At 42.8% G+C, this 23,329-nt stretch overlaps 1 protein-coding gene and 1 pseudogene across 2 annotated transcripts in view; both read left to right on the top strand.

Moving 5' to 3' along the window:
* RAPGEF3 (Rap guanine nucleotide exchange factor 3) overlaps positions 1 to 23,329 on the top strand; it is a 1,135,646-nt gene that overhangs the window by 742,926 nt on the left and 369,391 nt on the right. For both annotated transcript variants that reach the window (XM_078688545.1, XM_078688554.1), the window contains exon 18: positions 17,506 to 17,652. In XM_078688545.1, the coding sequence (XP_078544671.1) occupies positions 17,506 to 17,652 (147 nt within the window). The remainder of the gene's footprint in view (positions 1 to 17,505; positions 17,653 to 23,329) is intronic.
* Positions 1,326 to 1,401, top strand: LOC144781046 (small nucleolar RNA SNORA17; annotated as a pseudogene).

Raw genomic sequence — 23,329 nt, forward strand, 5'->3', positions numbered from 1 at the left:
GATGGGCTAAGTGCCTATGACATGGAAATGCCAGAACGTGTAGAGATTGAGGGGGCCCAAAGCGGGTCTAAAAGGGCAGTTTGTTTAAAAGTTTTTAAGCTGACACTACTTTGAGCACCCACACAAGTGAGGTATCATTTTTCTCGGGAGTCCAAGGGGAATGCTGAGTAGTAGGAAATTTGTGCCTACACGCTAATCCTGCAACTTACCTACACAGAAATGTGAGGAAAATTTGACTTTGTAAATAAATATAAAGTTTGTGGGAGATTCTGGGTAAGAAAATGCTGGGGGATCCATGCCAACCACACCGCCAGCCAAAAGTCAGTACTAGCACCCCACCATCCACGCACACCACCAGCCACGCACCATCCACGCGCACTGCCAGACAAGTGCCATCCACACACACAGCCAGCCACATGCCATCCATGCACACCACCAGCCAAGCCGCGTCCACGTACACTGCCAGCCAAATGCTATCCATACAAACCGTCAGCCAAGCAATATCCATGCAAACTGCCAGCCAAGCGCCAACCACGCACTCCGCCAGACAAGCGACATCCCTGCACACCGCCAGCCAAGCAGGGCTGGCCTGCAACCAGCCTCGGCAGATTGCTGCTCTACCTGTTCTTGGATGGGGGGTGTGCTTGTAAAAAGCACTGCTCCCGCTTCTGTTACCGGGCCTGAAGTCGCAGCACTGCTGCAAAACTAGCACCCAGTGACAAAACCGCTCCCCAGGCCAGAAAACCGACCCCACCCCTCCGGCCCTCCGGGGAAACACTTGGTTCCTGCTACAGCCAGTTCGGCCCTGAAACCAAGCAATACCAGGCGCACAGCTATCCAAGCACCAGTCCACGTGCACTGCCAGCCAAGCGCCACTCCATGCACACCACCAGGCAAATGCCAATCTACACACACCGTCATCAAGCGCAAGTTCACCCACACTATTAGCCAAGTGCAGGTCCACACACACCGCCAGCAAAATGCCATCCAAAGGTCAGTACAGGCAGACCATCAACCAAACTCCAGTTTACACACACACACACACACACACACACACACACAAACTCTCCCTGGTTTCTAGTGGTTTTCTGCCCCAGCTTGGGTGCAGATGAGACTAAAGTTATCACTGAAATAGCTAAAATGTGTGACTAATTAAAGGGAGCGACCCTTGCCTATGGGGCTTCTCACTGGCATGCCCATAAACATATCCTTGGTGCCTAGTGGGCGTTCTAATGTCCATGGGGTGGAGGCATTAGCATACCCATTCTTGGCAGTACCAACCCCTATGTATAATAAAAACATAATCCCAAGGGCCCAGTGGGCTTTCTGCCCCCAGAGGGGGGCAGATAAGGCGCAATTGCCTCACCTGCCTCCATGGGTGGCAGAAAGACTGAGGCCATTTTTTTGAGGAGTGGGGCAGCCCCCACTCCTACATATAAAAAAAGAAGAAACGTTCCTGGTGTCTAGTGGGCGTTCTGCCCCCTGGGGGGCAGATAAGGGAATATTGCCCCATTTGCCTCCTTGGGCGGGCAGAAAGGCTCTGGCAATTTCTTTGAAGGGTTGGGGACATTTGCATACCTATTTTTGGCAGCTCCCACCCCTACATATAAAACAAATCTCTGGTGCCTAGTGGGCTTTCAGCTCCCCCTCAAAGGCAAGCCAGGGGTTCCTGCCCCATCTGCCTCCTGGAGGGGGGGAGAGAAAGACTGTAATTTTTTGGGGGGACCGGGGCACTGGCATGCCCATTTAGGGCAACCCCCACTCCTATATACATATAAAACAAATCCCTGGTGCCTAGTGTGCTTTTTGCCCCCCTAAGGGGCATATCAGGGTCTATTGCCCCATCTGCCTCCTGGGGGGCAGAAAAACTGTGTAATTTTGTGGGGACGGGGGCATTAGCATGCCCATCTCAGGCAGCCCCCACCCCTAAATACAATAGGAAAAATAATCCCTGGCCTCTAGTGGGTTTTCTGACACCTCCGGGGAGCAGATCAGGGGTTTTTGCCCCATCTGCCTCCCAGGGGGGACAGAAAGACTTTGAACTATTTCGGGGTGTGGGGGCATTGGCATGCCCATCTCGGGCAGCTCCCACGCCTAAATACAATATAAAAATTATTCCCTGGCATCTAGTGGAAAGGGCAGATTGGGGGCTCCTTCCCCATCTGCCCCCTAGGGGGCAGAAAGACTGAATAGCCCCAGGAATAGTTGGGTGGAGTCAAGGCCCTTGCCCAAAGGGCCGCTCCCCCCTCCCTGGTGTCCAGTGGTTGGATCCCTGAGGGCCATCCCCAAGCAGGGATCCACTAGGGAGGGGTCCCATTGGTAAAGGGGGATTCTCCCCTTTCCAATGCTACCTCTCCTGTCTTTCTTTGTGCTTGGGGGGCTGAGATAGCCCCCTAAGCACTTGGAAAGAGAAACTAAATTGAGCCTATCAGCTCATTTCAATTTCAGTTTCAGAGAAGTGACGTTTACGTGACATGCGCGCTGATTGTCATTTCCTTGAAACCATCAGAACAGCCTCTAGAATTCCCCAGCTTCTGAAGCTGTTGGGGGCGGGGAAAGGAAAACCCTCTGGTGCCCACACCAGAGGGATTTCCAGTGCCATTTGCGCGGACTGCTGGGAGCTGACCGACGCACAGGAGCACTTGTGCGTCAGACGGCTCCTGGCCGCCTGATGCACCTAAGGGGTTAAAATCACTTTATATCATCAGACTTCACACTATGACACCAGCAGGTCTGAATAACGATGAGGAACTATATATACATCTATAAGAAAGGAACCTTTTAAAAAATAAATTGAACATATATTGATGCCCGTTGCAGTCATAAGTTAACTAAGAAATTAAAAGGACTACCCAACAAAGAACAATTTAAGGGTATTATACCAGCAATTAAGTAAACTAAGAATTGAATATTAAGATGGTACTATACCACTAATTATGAACAAAACAACAAGGTTACAATTGGATATCTCTCTAATTAAAGAAACCAAACACCAATAATATTCATCATGGCAAAGAAACTGTAAACAAAATAACAATGATTGCATTATGTTGGTATGCCTCATGTAAAACCAATAATTACATCAATAATGTACTAAACATGGCACTTCAAGTGTAAGTCAGACACAATGTGAAATATGTGGACAGAAAAAAAAATTACAAAAGTTTGCCAAAATCACTGTCCTTTGTACTTGTAAATATGTATGGTGAAACTCCAACTCCCACAACTTTTCCTAATAAGCAATTGTAGGAGCAGTATATTAACATTTAAAAAAACAGACTCACCTACCATGAGAAAGACGAAATGTGGTCAAAACTTGTTGGTGGAGCGGAGGTGTTGTGATTAAAGAATATCTACTAGGAATGTAGTGCAGCATTTAATTGGGCAGTTCAGCCCCCGCGCTAGCACCTGCAGTGGAGAGCTCCAAGTGAGGACTGCTTTGTTTGAATATAAATATATATATATCTATACTAATATTATAAAGAGAGAGCCCAAACCTTTGAGGCGGGTAATCTCAGGAACCACAGCACCAATCACAACACCCAATACAGCATTGGAAAGGGCAGTTGCAGCAGACGGACATAGGCTATACAGATGCCCACCATATACATTTGAAAGGTAAAAGAACCTTACCAGCAAAGTAGTCCCTTGTGGGCGTGGGCGTGGGCGGTGCGCGGTATGACGACCAAAAAAAGTGTTCCTTAAACGTGTGCGTTGTGCTGGGAGCGTGTGCTGGGGGCGTGAACAAGGCCAATGGGCGTGGCAATTGCGCGGCAGCAAAGGGTGTGGCCAATGCGCGTGACACCTGGCAACAATCGCAAGGCACATCCCCCCCCAAAAAAGCGTGCCTTGAGGGCGTGTGGAAAACAAACGTGTGCGTTGGGCCGGGGGCGTGGCCAAGGCCAATGGGTGCGGCAATTGCACGGGAGCAAGGGGCGTGGACAATGGGCGTGGCAATTGCCGGGGTTAAGGCGGGGGCAGACGCGACTGATCGTGCCTGCGGGGACAATAACTGCACAGTATTTGTAATTACATTCATATTGGCAGCACAATTAATAGTGTAAAACTACGAATTTTGGAACATCAACGAGCAATTACAAATAAAGATGTAACATACCCTATTGCCCGTCATTTTGCTAAAATGCACCAAAGTAATAGGGATCTATTACAGTACTGGGGGCTAAACCATGTGCCTTTACAACCTAGAGGTGGCGACAGACTTCTCAAGTTGCGAAGGCTAGAGTCACGCTATATTATTGATTTAGAAACCAAGACCCGCAAGGGATGAATAGTGGGGAAGAATTAACAGCAAATCTCGGCAAGTAATGCATAGATGAATCTAAATAAATCGATGATGTGGATTTGCATGGTGTAACTATCCTCTTCGACTGTATGATTAACTGCTAGGAAACTGTATTACTGTATATTTATGAATGTTTGTGTATCCTTATCTTGATGTATTATCTTTCCAGGTTGTTGAGATGAATGTAATTACAAAAATGTTGACAACTATCCATAGAACTAGAATGAACTATTTTGTGATTGCCATGCCCTGAAACATTTGAATTAATTGGTCATAGTTTGATTTGACATGCGAAATGATAGCTGGTTCGGTGCCGATACACGGCTTCATTGTTGTAAATAATACCGCTCACAGCGGCCAATTTGCCGATACAAGGCGTGAAAACTGGTTTTGAAGGATTTGCGCTGTATTTTTAGCCCTCTCAAATACTTAAATGCTTGTATATTAACAGGATCACCATGGCCGCGCGATTTGCATGTAAAATTAGAGGTCCGAAGCCGTCATCGCTTTTAATGTATATGTCGCAATGACGTGTTTAAATACAGCCACCTCACACACGCTATGTTGAAACACTGACGAAGGACTAGACGTCCGAAACGCGTCTGTGCACACTTTGCTGTTGCTGGATTAAAATAACTTTGACCGCCCACCACGGAGTGCTCTGCTTTGTTTATGGAAATATAACGAAGTTTTGAGCTTTGATTTTGACACGCGGTACCGGCGTGTTGGAGCTCCCGCCCATGAGTGCCCTGGGATTGTTTGGTACAACTGGAGCTTTATATATATATATATATATATATATATATATATATATATATATATATATATATATATACACACAACACAAGCACTGTCACACTACCTTTCAGACTGAAACCATACACGATCAGGGGTAGTTACTCTTGCAAAACTGAGTACTCAGCCTATGTACTGGTCTGCAGTTGTGGTAAAAGATATGTGGGGAGCACAATCCACCAGGCACATGTAAGAATCTTACAACATCTGAGGGCAATAAAGAATGATGACCAAGCATATCCCGTGGCAAGGCACATAAACACTCACCACGCAGGAAACACCCAGGATTTGTCGTATTTTGTAATTGACAACATACCCAAGAACATCAGGGGTGGGAACCGTCAACTAGAGTTGCGACGGCTAGAGTCAATGTACATAATCTTACTTGACTCTAAGATTCCGAATGGGTTAAATGCCGATGAGGCACTTAATGTACACCTCTAGTCCAGACTGTTTGTCCCAAGTCCTAAACCACTCCAGTAACATCTGTGACTCACCAAAAGTACCCAAAATGTTTTATTTATTAATTTTCTTATTTTGACACGTTAGAGCACACCTTAAATTTGTACAATACATTGCAAACATGTGTAACTCGAGACATATTGCATATACCGCGATCACAGGCACAGAAATGTAATAACCCTACAGCATTTCGCACACGGGCAGCAGATGACAGAATTACTCCACTTGGAGATAATGCAGGCAACACTTTGTGTTCTCACTATGTGTTGCCTTAATAATGTATTTTCAACATCGCTGCCGCCAGTCTGTCCCCGGGCGCTAATTAAGCCACTACATCAGGTATCAATAGCAACCTAATTCTAAGCCCCCTGAGACTTTTGGCTGGATGGAGTGATCACCCAGGAAGTGTATTAAACACATCCAGTACAATGGTACTTGAATGTATGAGGTGACCGTACAGCGGTTTATATTTTCACACGTGTGTTTTTGGCCTGAGGTTTTGCATCAACGACATAATTTAATATGCCATGTGTTACTTGCAACATTGTTTTAAACCCAACCCTACACAATTTTCTGTTTGACAATGAATTCTAATTGTTTATTTCCTTTAATTTACGGTTTCACAATTTTATGATTAACGTAACATACTGTGCAGAACAAGTAACTTACAAATGTGACATTAACATTTTTTTTTGTGGGGTGTATGCACATCACATAGAAAGAGTTTGGAATCACCATGACATATACAATAAACTCTTCTATGTCTGTTTAGAGCGTCATGACTGGGTTGGTATGGCAACCCGTACCAGTTGTAACCTGTCAGAATAGTCATGCTAAATATATAAACCTTTGTTTGGTGGTAGCCAGATGTAGTGAGCAAGGCGGGAGCGTCTGAGCAGCAACTTGGAATAAATCCTACTCTGGCAAGAATTCACGGTGTCAGCGCCTTTCATGAATGAAGAAGTGTGGACTGGTTTTGGATATATATATATATATATATATATTCACTGAAAAAACCATAGGTTATAGACCATATATAGTTAGGAATTTGCATTTACAAAACCTTGAAAATTCACTGAAAAAACCATAGGTTAGAGACCATATATAGTTAGCTGGACATTTTATTGACATGAAACCAATGAAATTCCATATATAGTTAGTTGCACTAACTATATATCGCGCACCCGCAATCCACTGCTGATGATGTCACATATTACATCATTCATGACATGGTCAGTGACATCACTGATGACATCACTGATGACATCTCAAATGACATCACTGATGACATCACTGATGACATCTCAAATGACATCACTGATGACATCATCTAGTGTCTGTGTGTTTTTGTAAAGTTTAAATATGTTTTACATATTGAAGAATGAGTGGATGTATGGAAGACTGAGTGTGTGTGTGGCTGGCTGGGAGGTGTGTGACTCTGTGCATATCAATGTGTACTTGTATCAGTGATTGTATAAGAGAGTAAGTATGTGTTAGTATATGTGTGAAAAGTATGGTGTTCTGTGTTTAACTGTATAGATGAGGAAATCGAAGTGTGATTGATTCTTCACGGGACTGACTAGGTGTATGAGTGCATATGATAGTGTTGTAATAATGAGTGACTGTATGTATGAGTGATTGTATCGGTGAATGAGTGAATGTGTGTGTAGACGTAGGAATCAGTGAGTGCGTATGTAGTAACTGGTATTGGTGTGTCATGATGTCATCAGTGATGTCATTTGAGATGTCATCAGTGATGTCATTTGAGATGTCATCAGTGATGTCATCAGTGATGTCACTGAAGTATGGTGTTCTGTGTTTAACTGTATAGATGAGGAAATGGAAGTGTGATTGATTCTTTACAGGACTGACTAGGTGTGTGAGTAACTCCATGGATGAGTGGTAGTGTGTGAGTGTCTGCATAGGTGTATGAGTGCATATGATAGTGTTGTAATAATGAGTGACTGTATGTATGAGTGATTGTATGGGTGAATGAGTGAATGTGTGTGTAGACGTAGGAATCAGTGAGTGCGTATGTAGTAACTGGTATTGGTGTGTCATGATGTCATCAGTGATGTCATTTGAGATGTCATCAGTGATGTCATCAGTGATGTCATTTGAGATGTCATCAGTGATGTCATCAGTGATGTCACTGACCATGTCATGAATGATGTAATATGTGACATCATCAGCAGTGGATTGCGGGTGCGCGATATATAGTTAGTGCAACTAACTATATATGGAATTTCATTGGTTTCATGTCAATAAAATGTCCAGCTAACTATATATGGTCTCTAACCTATGGTTTTTTCAGTGAATTTTCAAGGTTTTGTAAATGCAAATTCCTAACTATATATGGTCTATAACCTATGGTTTTTTCAGTGAATTTCATTGGTTTTTTAAAAGCTAATATCTATAGCTGTAAAATATATTCTTTATTACGTGACGTATCACGTAGCCACGTGAGACGCCTCATGACGCGTCGCATAACCGTGACGTATCGGCTATGCAGCGCAAACAAAACCCGTAACGTAAGCGTGCCGGAGCACGCTTACAGATATATATATTTTTTTTAACCTTAATTAGACAAAATCCACACGTGCACATATCTTGAGGTCTTGCAAAGGCACATCAAACAAACAGTCCCTACAATTTTGCCAAGTTTGCTGGAAATCTATTCCCTTAATTTTTTTTTTACTGTTTCTCTTGGTTTTCCCCTTGTTACGCTTACCGGGACGCTACCCGGTACGCGAACCGGACGCTCCAAAAACACAAGATGGCGGACTCCCGTTACGCTGCCGGTTAGCTGCCCGGTTCGCGTACCGGGAAGCGCCTCTACCGCGAAAAATCACGGGGGACTTTAATATCCCCCTCATCAATCCTAGGGGGTCAGGAGGGGTTTACCTTGCCCCCTTTCCTTCATTTCCCCCTTCTTTTTTCACCACATCTTGTCTCTCGAACCTACTGAGAGACAAGATGGCGGCCGCTCCGGACTGTTTACAATGTTGACAGCTACGCTGCCGGTTAGCTGCCCGGTTAGCTGCCCGGTGAGCTGCCCGGTGAGCTGCCCGGTTCGCGTACCGGGACGCGCCTCTACGGCGTAAAATCGCAAAAAAAATCTTTTTTTTATTTTTTGCCCCGCGGGGCACTTTAATATCCCCCTCATCAATCCTAGGGGGTCAGGAGTGGTCTACCTTGCCCCCTTTCCTTCATTTCCACCTTCGTTTTTCACCACATCTTGTCTCTCGATCGTACCGAGAGACAAGATGGCGGCCGCTCCGGACTGTTTAGAATGTTGACAGACACCGGAGAGCCAATCTGCTTCGCTTCGCGAAGTTCCGTTACGCGTCAGGTACGCGAACCGGGGCGCTAACCGGAGCGCTGTCACAGATATATATATTTTTTTAAACGTTAATTTCTCAAAATCCACTGGAGCACATATATTGAGACATAGCAAAGGCACGTCGGGCAAACCATATCTACAATTTTGCCAAGTTTCATGTAAATCTATTCAGCCGTTCGAGCTAAAAGTGAGTCCAACCGCCCTATGGAAAAATGAATTGGAAAAACGCGTTTTGGGACCCCTCTTTTTTCTCGGCCCCCCCTTGACGAAACCCCCCCCCAAATTTTCAGGGGCTGCTCAGAAACAAAATGTGCCATTTTCCTGAACATTTCAGCCAATTCCGTCCACAAACGCCAAAGTTATTAGACATAGAATTTTCAGAAATCCCATAGAGAAAAAATCCTAACTATATATACCCACTGGCTATCGCCAGTAGGTAATATACATATATAAACATATATAATCTGCATATCTATATAAATATAAATGCATGCATACATATACATATATGCATACATATGCATGTTATTTACATGAAAGTTTTAAAAACACTAATAAAAGCAAAGCTAAAAAGCCACCTCATTACAAACAGAATGGCTTTAACTTAAACAAGGGCGAGATCTATTGCATTTTCAATGCTTGTTTACTTTGGTTCTATCAAGAAGGCATTCAGATGTGTCACACATTTGCCATAAATTCTGAATGTTAGCACTCTAGTTGCTCATTAGATCACTGTAGTAAAGCTAGTGCTCACCAGGGAAGTCTGCTGCTAATCATGGTTTGCAGCCATTTTCCCGCATTTTTTATCCCGCAGACTTTCAGTCCGCATACCATTATCCCGCAAGGTCATTGACCTCGCATACCATTATCCCGCATTTTTTCAAAACGCATGTGCATTTATCGCGCATGCCTTTACAAAGAATTACATTTTAAAGGCATGTATGGTAAATGCATTTGCGTTGTGAAAACCACGATGACGAGAGAGGTAAGTGGGTTTCTGTTAATTTTTTCGTGGGTTAGTGATTGTGTAGTGTAGTGTAGTGTTGTGTAGTGTAGTGTTGTGTTAGTGTAGTGTAGAGTTGTGGTGGTTGTTTAGTGTAGGGTCATGCTGGGGGTAGTGTTTTAGGGTTTAGGGTTGTGTTGTAGTGTTTGCGTAGTGTAGGGTCATGCTGGGGGTAGTGTTTTAGGGTTTAGGGTAGTGTTGTAGTGTTTGCGTAGTGTAGGGTCATGCTGGGGGTAGTGTTTTAGGGTTTAGGGTTGTGTTGTAGTGTTTGCGTAGTGTAGGGTCATGCTGGGGCTAGTGTTTTAGGGTTTAGGGTAGTGTTGTAGTGTTTGCGTAGTGTAGGGTCATGCTGGGCGTAGTGTTTTAGGGTTTAGGATAGTGTTGTAGTGTTGTAGTGTAGGGCCATGCTGGGGGTAGTGTTTTAGGGTTTTGGGTAGTGTTGTAGTGTTTGCGTAGTGTAGGGTCATGCTGGGGTGTAGTATTTTAGGGTTTAGGGTAGTGTTGTAGTGTTTGCGTAGTGTAGGGTCATGCTGGGGGTAGTGTTTTAGTGTTTTGGGTAGTGTTGTAGTGTTTGCGTAGTGTAGGGTCATGCTGGGGGTAGTGTTTTAGGGTTTTGGGTAGTGTTGTAGTGTTTGCGTAGTGTAGGGTCATGCTGGGGTGTAGTGTTTTAGGGTTTTGGGTAGTGTTGTAGTGTTTGCGTAGTGTAGGGTCATGCTGGGGTGTAGTGTTTTAGGGTTTTGGGTAGTGTTGTAGTGTTTGCGTAGTGTAGGGTCATGCTGGGGGTAGTGTTTTAGGGTTTTGGGTAGTGTCGTAGTGTTTGCGTAGTGTAGGGTCATGCTGGGGCTAGTGTTTTAGGGTTTAGGGTAGTGTTGTAGTGTTTGCGTAGTGTAGGGTCATGCTGGGGGTAGTGTTTTAGGGTTTTGGGTAGTGTTGTAGTGTTTGCGTAGTGTAGGGTCATGCTGGGGGTAGTGTTTTAGGGTTTTGGGTAGTGTTGTAGTGTTTGCGTAGTGTAGGATCATGCTGGGGTAGTGTTTTAGGGTTTAGGGTAGTGTTGTAGTGTTTGCGTAGTGTAGGGTCATGCTGGGGGTAGTGTTTTAGGGTTTAGGGTAGTGTTGTAGTGTTTGCGTAGTGTAGGGTCATGCTGGGGGTAGTGTTTTAGGGTTTAGGGTAGTGTTGTAGTGTTTGCGTAGTGTAGGGTCATGCTGGGGGTAGTGTTTTAGGGTTTAGGGTAGTGTTGTAGTGTTTGCGTAGTGTAGGGTGATGCTGGGGGTAGTGTTTTAGGGTTTAGGGTAGTGTTGTAGTGTTTGCGTAGTGTAGGGTCATGCTGGGGTGTAGTGTTTTAGGGTTTTGGGTAGTGTTGTAGTGTTTGCGTAGTGTAGGGTCATGCTGGGGGTAGTGTTTTAGGGTTTAGGGTAGTGTTGTAGTGTTTGCGTAGTGTAGGGTCATGCTGGGGTGTAGTGTTTTAGGGTTTTGGGTAGTGTTGTAGTGTTTGCGTAGTGTAGGGTCATGCTGGGGGTAGTGTTTTAGGGTTTAGGGTAGTGTTGTAGTGTTTGCGTAGTGTAGGGTCATGCTGGGGGTAGTGTTTTAGGGTTTAGGGTTGTGTTGTAGTGTTTGCGTAGTGTAGGGTCGTGCTGGGGGTAGTGTATTAGGGTTTAGGGTTGTGTTGTAGTGTTTGTGTAGTGTAGGGTCATGCTGGGGGTAGTGTTTTAGGGTTTAGGGTAGTGTTGTAGTGTTTGCGTAGTGTAGGGTCATGCTGGGGTGTAGTGTTTTAGGGTTTTGGGTAGTGTTGTAGTGTTTGCGTAGTGTAGGGTCATGCTGGGGGTAGTGTTTTAGGGTTTAGGGTAGTGTTGTAGTGTTTGTGTAGTGTAGGGTCATGCTGGGGGTAGTGTTTTAGGGTTTAGGGTAGTGTTGTACTGTTTGTGTAGTGTAGGGTCATGCTGGGGATAGTGTATTAGGGTTTAGGGTAGTTTAGTTGTCTATTGTATGCTAAAGGCATATTCGTTCTAAAAGTTTTCGTTATTTTAATTTGCGGCCTAATAGTACATGCGGGATTTTTTTTGCGGACTGATGGTATGCGGGATTTCGTCATATATTCGCTAATCATACTTTCTATGGCAAAATGAACCCCCTCATTTTGTTCCTTTTTAAATTAAATGTTTTAAGAGTTACCACTTTATTCCAATCAAGATGGCTTCAGGTGTGCCATACCTTTGTAATAAGTAGGACTGTTAGCACTCTAGTTGTTCTTTAGAACACTCTGGGACATTCTGTCATTGGGCTATAGTTGGGCTACATCTGGCTGATATTTGGGCTACATTTGTTTTTTTTTGTCTCTGGTGGCCATCTTTGGGCTACATTGGGCTACATTGGGCTACATTGGGCTACATTTGGGCTCCAACATATATATAGCCCAATATATATTTTTCAAAGTTAATTTTCGTAAAAACCACTGGAGCCTATATCTTGAGACATAGCAAAGGCACATCGGGCTACCAGTCCCTACAATTTTGCCAAGTTTGGTGTAAATCCATTCAGCCGTTCAGGCTAAAAGTGAGGCCAACCGCCCTATGGAAAATTGCATGGGAAAAACACGTTTTGGGACCCCCTTTTTTCTCGGCCCCCCCTTGACGAAACCCCCCCAAATTTTCAGGGGCTGCTCAGAAACAAAATGTTCCATTTTCCTGAAAATTTCAGCCAATTCTGTCCTCAAACGCCAAAGTTATTCGACATAGAATTTTCAAAAATCCCATAGGAAAAAAATCCTAACTATATATACCTACTGGCTATTGCCAGTAGGTAATATATATATATATATATATATATATATATATATATATATATATATATATATATATATATATATATATATATATATATATATATATATATATATATATATATATATATATATATATATAAAAACAAAAATAAAAAAGATGTCATTGAATAAGGATCTGGTCATCAACATCTCAAGCATGACTCTTAACATCGATCATATTAGTATTAGCCTCTTGAATAAAGGACTAACCTTCTGTCCAAACGCAAATCTAGATATTCCCAATTTCCGCATTGATCTATATAAATTCTGCCATAAAGCCAAACTCAAAAAATACTTTGAGGAAAAACCAGTGACTACAGGTGGTAAACTTGGCCCAAAAACCATAGAGATTTCCGCATTAAACCAAAACGACTTGCCTGCTCTAAAAACAATGTCTAATCTAGGGAACAATACTCAAGACAACAGTGAAAGTCATACTTTTAATACTGCAGACGATGTAACAATTTGTCGTAGAGAAGGCATACAGACAAATCATGGTGGTGAGAGTGGACGGAAAACTCAGTCAAAGTTCTGCCCGCAACTACCTCCCGGGAACAAGGTTGACCTGTTTCACCAGATTGTAGTAGAGGAGCTCAACCAGCTGGCCATGAGGAAGAAAAATCACAAACAAACCTGGAATCTGACTCAAAGAGAACAAAAGGCACTAAAAGAACTAAGGGATAATCGGCAAATCATCATCAAGGCCGCCGATAAAGGCGGAAATATTGTTCTCCAGGTTCGAGAACAATATATCGCCGAGGCCTACAGGCAGCTGAGAAATGAGGAGCACTACCAAAAATTGGAAAAGAACCCAATGGAACAATGGACTGAAGAATACCATCTACAAAAGTAAATAATGGACCCCCCGGGCAGGCCAATTGTTAGCTCCATGGGCTCTCTCCTGGAACGGACATCACATTATATTGATGTTTTCCTGATGGAATATGTCATGAAACTCCAGTCATATCTAAGGGACACCACAGCCTTCTTGAACAAATTAAAAATTATGAAATGGAATGACTATCAAATTATGGTCACAATTGATGTGACCTCATTGTACACATCCATCCTTCATAAAGATGGCCTAGCTGCAGTGAACAAATTCCTGAAGACACGATCCCTCAGCTATGTGGAACACTCAGAAATGATCATGATTATGCTGAACTACTGTTTATCACACAATGTGTTTCTCTTTAATGGGGAGACATTCCTACAAAGGCAAGGGACGGCAATGGGGACATCATTTGCCCCAACATATGCCAATCTGTTTATGGCAGTCTGGGAAGAGGACATCTTGTCAAGCAGGTACAGGCCGAATATTAAATCATGGATGAGGTACATCGACGATTTATTTATAATTTGGGAAGGAGACTTGCGGACCCTCGAAGATTTCATCCAAAGTTTAAATCAAAATAATTACAATCTCTCCTTCACATCCAACTGGAGTAGGACGCAAGTAACCTATTTGGATGTGGAAGTTTTAATACAAAAAAAATGCTCTGTACCAGAATCCACAGAAAATCGACTGCCACCAACAGTATCCTCCATGCAAATAGCGGATACCCACAACATCTGAAATGGAGTGTCCCGTACGGAGAAATGCTCCGTATTAAGAGGAACTGTTCAGAAGATAATGACATAGATAAAAATCTTGATGATACAGGAATCAGATTTCTAGCAAGAGGCTATCCTTTGAACGTGATTGAAGTAGCCAAAAATAAAGTAATTGAGAAACCAAGGTCAGAATTACTGAATGAGATAACTGATGTGGAAAATGATGAAACTACTCGAATCATTTTGGACTTCAATGTGGAAAATAAAAGTTTACGACACATATTGAAAAAGCATTGGAACATACTATTGCTTGATGAGTCATTAAAGAGGAAATTACCACCAACTCCTAAGATAAGGTACAGGAAGACTACATCGCTAGGCGACATATGAACACAGAGCCACCTAGAAACGTCAGGAAATGAAAAGGTAACTTGGTTGACAACTCAAGGTTTTTGGAAATGTTCAAAATGCAAGGCCTGAGAACATGAAATGAATACACAATCATATGTACTGTCCAATGGAAAAAACGAATGGATTACCGCACACATCACGTGTGAATCAAAGCACGTGGTATATGTTTCAGAATGTCCTTGTAAACAACTTTATGTTGGAAGTAACATCAACAAATTAAAACTACGGATTTTACAGCATCTTAGAGCGATTAAAAACAAAGACTTGGCGTATAAGATGGCAAAACATTTTTCCGAAAAAGATCAAGGAAATGCTCAAGTGTTGAGATATTTTGGAGGCAAGATGATTAAACTAAACGAAAGAGGGGGGATAAAACCCTGAAACTCAGAAGAGCAGAGTCAAAGCTCATATTGGCACTAGGGACAGAAAAACCCTTTGCCATAATCTGGATGCAGAATTACATGTCCATCTCTGAGTACCGACCCGTCCATAACCCTTGAGACACGTACCGGGTCTATGATATAAACTGATGCTGGTAAGAAAATGAACATCATCCCGTTCATGGTACACTATTGAACTATTGCAATTCAGTAAAATTGGCTAATGAATTGATAATGGACTTATAATGGTATTGTTGGGGATACATGGAATAATAATTACCATCACGGTGTAGTATCGGCGGAGAGACTATCCAGGCCTTGATACGATCAGGGAAAGTAATGGAAGCAATGTCCCAAAGGAATACTAAAAATAATCTTGATGAAGGAAGAAATATGGAGTATTTGTAGAAAGAAAAATCCTTGGTTAAAAATTGCAAATTTGCACAATAAGATGGCACAATGAACGTGTCACTTTACAGATTGGGTCCTAAAAGACAATGACATTGATAAATTACTTGAACAAAGGCTCTAAAAAATGAAATTGCACAATGTACTTTACAACCGCTATTTTATCTATTATTTAGTCGGCCTGAGTGTTTAGGACTTATCATGTAAAACTGGTGGACTATCTTACTTAGGAACCATGAATGCACACTTTGCACTTAAGCACATGACACTTTATCTTTCTCCCATGACCAATGAGGAGTGTAATTGTTGTAATAATTTGGGAACAGCCTCACATAATACAGGCTTTGGAGTCGAACTTGACTTTTATATATATATATAGAATTTTGACAATTATTTTATCTTGTCCTAAGGAAGACACTTTGGGATATAGGGTTTTACACATAGTACTTTACATAGATAGCCAAGATTTCTGATATCCCAATTGACATGTGTAAATCTTAGAGATACCCATGCAATGGTGTTTTTATGAAAGTTTTTATGAATATTTTATAAATGTTTGATAAATATTTTATAAATATTTTATAAATGTTTTGTAGATATTTTATATATGCACTATTGACCATATATTATAAAAGTATTTAAATCCTCCAACTCCTAACTACTACATGTAGAAACCCAAGAACATTAACATCTCACCACGTGTGGGTTTCCATCACCCTCTTTTTAAACACATCACCAATATATGCAAGCACATATTCATACATGTTGATTAGAAAGCACAGGCCTGAATTAACAAACATCACTATTCCCTCCAGGGATAATGAGAGTACTTTACTGTGAAATTGCAAACATCACTTTAAAATAATGTCTTGACAATGTAAATTGTATTTAATGAATGCTCTAAGAAAATGGCAGTCACTGGTTGCCGATTCACAAACGTTTTTAAGTGGGTGAGTGGTCTAGTCTATTTTTTTAGAAACAAACAAGAGATCAATTGCACTTGTCACTTTAACTAGACTGTCTAGTCGGTGGGACTCTATGGTCCAGTTGAAGGCATCAGCCGAATCGCGTCGACCGTCCTTTTGTATTGCACATGGTGTAAGAGAAGAAAAATAAAAAGTTACCTTGAAGGAAAATTGCAGTGCTGTGGACACTCTCTGTGCTGTGGATACTCTGTGGGGTTCTGCTGAGTTGTTCTGCTAATATATATATATATACATACATACACATATATATAAATACACATATAGACATAAAACAAGAGGCGACCCCCAAGTTGATTTCCTTTACCTCTTCCCCTCACTGAACCCTAAAAGGACTCTTACCTCCCTTTTCCTCCATGCACCCCTACACCCTCAATTGACCCGTATCTCCCTTTGTCTCTACCCACTGATAAACCCCACATTTTCCCTTACCCGTACTTCCCTTTAACTCGACCCACCCCTAAATATGAAATGTACATTTACTTCCCTTAATCTCTAACGATCCCTGAACTCTAAAACACCCTTAATCAGTATCCATCCCTAAAGTCTAAAATCCCCCTTACCCTGCTTTTTTTTGCTGCTCACATGATGCTGTTCATGTCATCTAATTATATACAGCATGTTCTTCAACTCCAGAGGATAAGAAGCAGATAGGAAGACATATGTACACTTCATAGCAAGAACTGCATGAATAATGCTATAACTAAATAAAGAGTTTGGGAATTTAACAGGATTACTAAATAGTACACATTTTATTAATGGTCGATAATGAATGATAGGATGTTTATATATTTGACTAAGACCTGCGTTAGTCATAAGTGTACTCCTTGAATCACCATTTCATAGTATAAAATAAAATTACATCTTTTTTGTTATAAACTAAATTCAGCATTTTAACCATTACTTTGTAAACCTAATGTAATGCAGCTCAAAGACATGTTTGTATTTAATTATCTATCAAATATTTTATTATTTATTTATGGGGCACAAATTGTAGTGGCTCAAATTGAAATGTAACCCATTTTTTCGTATTTGTCACAAACAGTCCCTTATGAAGTCTACAGATCTGACTACTCCTGTCTCTCCATAATGCTACCTGTGAATGCTCCTGTACAAGAAGTGATGTCATCTCTTGCAGCCAAGTATGGACACAAAGGGGACCAAATCCTTGTCAAGATGAACTCAGCAGGGGGTAAGTGCAAGTCCTTGAATTTGTTCTCCCAAATGATGTTTAAAGCTAACCACGGTTTAACAATTCTATTCTAGTTATTGGTAGGTCTTTCCACTGACAGGTTTAGCTGTTTGACATCGACCTAAGGTTTTCAATAAATTACAAATACTTAGAGTGTGCTTTGGTTCAGACAAATTCATGACTGATTTTCTTAGTTGTTCATCTTAGGTGTCTGCTCTTGATTCAGTGCCTCTCATACCTCTTTCTGTATGTGTCCTGCCCAGAGCATTTTTGGCTCACAGGGTTCTGATTGGATGAGCTGTATCCTTCTGCATATATATTGAGGAGACACATTGTTCCTTTTACTGCATTCCATGGAAGTGCATGTCTTCCTCTGGTCTGTCCCCTAACATACCTGCCCCACTTCAGTATTTTTCTGCTATCTCACTCTCCACTCCATTGCTTCCTGTTCCTCCTTACATTTCCAGCCCTTCATATTGAAACTGTAAATTAAAAATGGCAAAATGGGTGACAGAGTGCCACAGTGCATTTGTACACATGCATATGCATCAACAGCCTTCGTGGAATGGCTTCATGTACACTCGTGTTATGATGCATGCACACAGATACATATGCACAGTTGGTCAGCTTGGAATAGCTTTTCTTTAATTGAAAACTCATTCCAAGATGGCCACTAAAGTGTTTGCATTTGTACGCAACACACTAGCAGTTCTTTTGGCATATCTAATGGCAGTGCAAACAAACAGAGAGAACTATGGCTTTTTCAATGCTTATTTCAAACTTGGAATTATATTTATTTTACACATCATGCAAAATCTCTTTACATAGCACCACAATTTTCCAAGCCAACTATTGTATCTTCTACATAGTTAAAGGTGTTTAGAAAGTTCATTAACACTTAAAAACTTAAAACTGTATGGTCAGAAACAGTGCATGCATGTACCATACACAGACCTGGTGTATCAGGTGTACAAGGTTACTAAACGCTTACACAACAGGAAAAACAAGGCTGGAAGAGTGTAGCTTCCATCACACATAGAATAGATGCAGCAGCAGTGTTTTTAACTGGTATGCAGAAGAGGTACAATGCAACACAAGGGTGCACAAGCTTCTGATACATACTGAAGCAGTGCAAGGTTTCTGTTACACAAAGAACAGCAGTAGATAGTTGTGTAAGTGTCAGAATAAAATTGTGATAATTGTGATGAAAAAAGCAAATATCTGCGATTCCACCCTGTAAAATAGTTATCAGAAACACCAAAGGTGTAAGTGATATAGAATTGGGAGACTAGTATCAGAGAGAAAGGATGCATCAAGTAAAGAGCCCATAAACCACACAAGCATCTCTCATTTCTTTGTTCCATATTTGGAGCAATTTTATGTCACCCCAGAGGGTCTCCGGGTGCTGGTGGGCTGTATGAGCCTCGTCGAGGAGCTAGGTCTTGAGATGCTTCCTGAAATACTTTAGAGAAAGTGCGGGGTGAAGGCAGAGGGGGAGGTCGTTCCAGGACCTGGCGGCGAGGTAGGAGAAGGAGTGGACTCCACAGTGCCTCTGGTGGATCAGAGATTCCTAGTTGGTCGATGGAATCTTAGGCGGTCATTGTTGTAGGCAGGTTAGGACTTGTGGAGGGCTTTGTGGGCGTGAGTGAGGATCTTGAAGAGGCATTTTTCCAGGAAGGGCAGCCAGTGGAGAGCTCTGAGGTTGGAGGTGATGCTGGTTCTTCTGGGGAGGTAGAGGATGAGTCCTGCTGCCATGTACTGGATGGTCTGGAGGTGGTTCAGGAGTTTTTTGGTGGTTCCGCGTAGAGTGCGTTACGGTAGTCAAGTCGGTGTGTGATGTGGGTCTGCGTGACTTCCTGGAAGAGACTAGGATCCAGCGGAAGATCTTGCGTAGCATCCAGGGGTGAGGAAGCAGGTAGAGGAGACAGCGTTGATCTGCTGCTTCATGGTCAGGTGTGTGTCAGGATGATTCAGAGGTTGCATGCGTGGCTGGTAGGGGTGGGTGAGGGGTCGACTGTGGTGGGCCACCATCTGTCATCCCATTAGGACCCATGAGGAAAGCTTCTGTCTGAAGATGATGACCTCTGTCTTATCCGAGTTGAGTTTGAGGCAGTTTATCTTCATCCAGAAGTCGGTCATGGTGTGTTCAAAGCTGGCCCTTGCAGACTCAGCGTCTTCTGTGAGGGACAGGATGAGCTGGGCGTCGTCGGCATAGGAGAGGATGTTGAGTCCAAGGGTGTGGTCAATGTCCACCAGAGGTGTCATGTAGATGTTAAAGAGGGTGAGGCTGAGGGAGGATCTCTGGGGTATGCAGCATAAGATGTCTATGGGTAAAGAGGAAGAAAATGGTAAGTAGATCCTCTGGGTTCAGCCAGAGAGGAAGGAAGAGATCTAGATGAGTACATTTCCCTGGATGCCATTGTGGTGGAGTCTGGTGATCAGAGTGTGGTGGGAGACAGTGTTGGAGGCTGCTTATAGGGCGTGGAGTAAGAGGGCTGCTGTTCCGCCTAGGTCGAGAAGGCATCTGATGTCGCCAGTTGCTGCGAAGGCCTTGGTGCTGTGGTTTAGTTAGACGCCAGATTGGGAAGGGTCGAGCAGGTTGTTGGTTTCAAGGTAGTCTATGAGCTGACAGTTGATGGCTTTTTCCAAGACTTTGGCGGTGAAGCGGAGGAGCAAGATCAGGCGGTAGTTTTTTAGTACGTTGGGGTTGGCAGAGTGTTTGTTCAGTAGGGGCTTGACCTCTGCGTGCCTCCAAATGTTGTTTATGTTGTTTATGGTGTGTATGTGGTGATGGAATTGTTGAGGAATTTGGTAAGGGGGCGTACAATGATTTCTCTTAGTTTGCAGATGTGGTGTTGGCAGGGGGCAGTGGGAGATCCGGAGTGTATGGAGTTCATGATAGAGATGGTGTCTTCCACGGAGAGCTGATTCCAGTCAGTGATCCTGAGATGGTGGGAGGGGCAGGCTGGGGTGCTGAGGTGGTTGAGGCTGGTGGTTTGGAGTTCGAAGTTTTAGTAGATGTCAGCAGTTGTGCAGTGGACGTAGTCTGCCAGGTTGTCACAGACGGATTGGGAGGGGCAGATTGTATTCTCGGTGGTGGAGGGGCAGGAGATTTCTCTGATGCTGCTGAACAATTCGTGGGTGCAGTTGGCACTTGCCTTGATGCAGGTGAAGAGGGCTTCTTTCTTGGTCTCCCTAAGAAGGTGGTGTTAGTGTGGAGGGCAGATCTGTAGGACTACAGGTTGGTGGGGGTATTTTTGGATTGCTATTGTCTCTCTAATTTCTAGCAGTGTCGTTTGAGGGTCAGTAGCTCCGGGGTAAACCTGCTGGTCAGTTTGGTCGGTCTGTTGTTGATGATGTTCTTCAGGGGGCTGAGGAGATCCAGCTGGAGAAGTTCTTGACTTCCTGTTCGAGGGACTTTGAAGGGGTGGGTCTTGTTACTTTTAGGGCGATGGTCCAGAGGGGTTCTGTGGCCTTGCCCCAGTTGTGGCGAGGGAGGTTCGGGAGCCTCATTGGAGGATCTTGTGGACTATTGATAGTGAAGTGGACAATGATGCGGTCTGTCTAGGTCAATTTGGTGTTGTGTGCGAATTTAGCTCTGTGGAAGATGAGAAGACGGGGTCCAGGGTGTGACGGCTCTGTGCTTGGGGATGGTGATCAATTGAGAGAGGCAGATAATACTCATGTTTTTGAGCAGTGTGGTGGAGTCATTAAAGTCTTCTAGATGGAATTTCAGGTTGCCCAGGAAGATGTAGTGGTCGGAGTCGATAGCCAGGGAGGCTATGAAGTCCAAGATGAAGTTGCAGAGGTTGGGGCCAGGAGGTCTCTAGGTGAGGGTTCCTCTGATGGTGGTGTTGGCATCGGGTCTGATCTGGAATTGAGGTGTTCCATGATGGGAGCAGACTGTGAGACTTGCACATGATCAAACCCTTCCCATATAAGCCACACTCTTTTCATGTATTTTTCTCTCTAATTACACTAGTAATTTGTAATCCTAATTGTTTTAATGCACATGCTTAAGTGCATACTACGCTCCTGTAACAAAACCATGATTAGGGCACGATTGTGCTCCTCACACACTGCATCAAAATACCACTCTCACATACCTCATAACAGATATGGATTCTTTCACCCTATCACTCCTACAAGGCCATGTGTTACCTTTCTGCAACTACACATCCATGCTTCATCCTGGGTATGAAGCTTTATATAAGCTTATATAAAAGCAACTACAGTACCATACTACGAGACACCATTAAGCTGTCCACATGGTGAACCTGAGAGGATAAGAGGAGGGTATCAAGCAAAGAGCAAAGTCAGATATCCAAATAGAAATCAGAATTCGAAGACGGTTTGCCTGATCTTCAGTATTAAAATGGTTAAAAATCTAACTGAGATGTTGGGGGATTAGTTATTAGTCCCTCAATTGTGTCTGTTCTTCATTCTATCACTAAGACATCTGACAAGCAGCAGGTCAGACGCTCAAGCAGTTTACACAGAGAGGAAAGGACAGAGGCTGGTAGTGAAGTAGATCTCCATTTTAGGTATTTTGAGATAAGGAAAGATTTTAATAGTGCAAATGCCGTACGAAAATCAATGATTGAAAATGATAGTTGGGTATGGGAAGAGCATGTGGTGAACAAAACGGATTAGAGAGCCAGGAAATGGGTTGAGGAGATTACAGGGAGGGAGACCATTGAGATAACGAAAAATGTCTTGTTGTCAGACTTTGTTGTTTCACATTACTTTTGAGTAGCACTTTTCACTGATTCTTTGATTTCTGAGGTGTATGCTAAGGTTAAGGCAGAATGCTTAACATCATGATCAAGACATATTATATATCAGAAAGCATTCACATAGTTTGGGGACTGAGAGTAATACATACATAAAAACAATCCATGCCAAAAAGGGGTAAAACTAGAAAGATATTAAGATCAAATTTCATTCAGCATTCATATGATCAAGTATAGCTCCCCAAATCCTTAAACCTAATTTCCGTTTATGCTGTCCTTTCAGGGAGTAAAGACTGTGCTCAAGACTAAAAATAGCATAACATCTAGCTCTCCACATTTCAAAGGATGGGGGTTCTTTTTGCAACCACAAAGAGGCTATTCACAGCTGTGCCATGGCGGTTGCCATGAATATTAGATGACCAACTTGTGATGTACCTGGACTAGTCACTGACACCCCTAAAAGACACAGTAACATGGCCAAGATGTAATCGTAGTTTCTTTACCAGTCATGTTAGTTGAAAAGGCCTCTATCCCTAAAAAGAGTTGATTTAATGTTGCTCATGTAAAGACCATATGGATGATATTGGCTGAGTCTGCCTGACAACAAAAGCATTTGCCATCATTAGCACACCCCCACTTAGAGGTTAAAGATAGCTTAAAAGTGCTGTGCCATGAGGCTTGGAGAGACCAAGATATCTTCAGCAAACTCAATAGATTCCTGGAGGAGTTCACCACCCTGACCCAAAATACTATTCCATTTACTATTTTGGACTTGTAAACCATTCTCCTGCATTTTTAAAAGCAACATATAGAGGCTACTGATGTTATCTCTATGATTAATTGCTTTAATAAGAGCATTTTTACCCATTACCACCTGTTGCAGCTTTTTCTGAAGATAGTCCTAAATCTGCAGAAACTTGAAAAAGTTGGTGTTGGGCAGATGC

The sequence above is a fragment of the Lissotriton helveticus genome, chromosome 1_1 (assembly GCF_964261635.1).
Source record: "Lissotriton helveticus chromosome 1_1, aLisHel1.1, whole genome shotgun sequence".
NCBI lineage: Eukaryota > Metazoa > Chordata > Amphibia > Caudata > Salamandridae > Lissotriton > Lissotriton helveticus.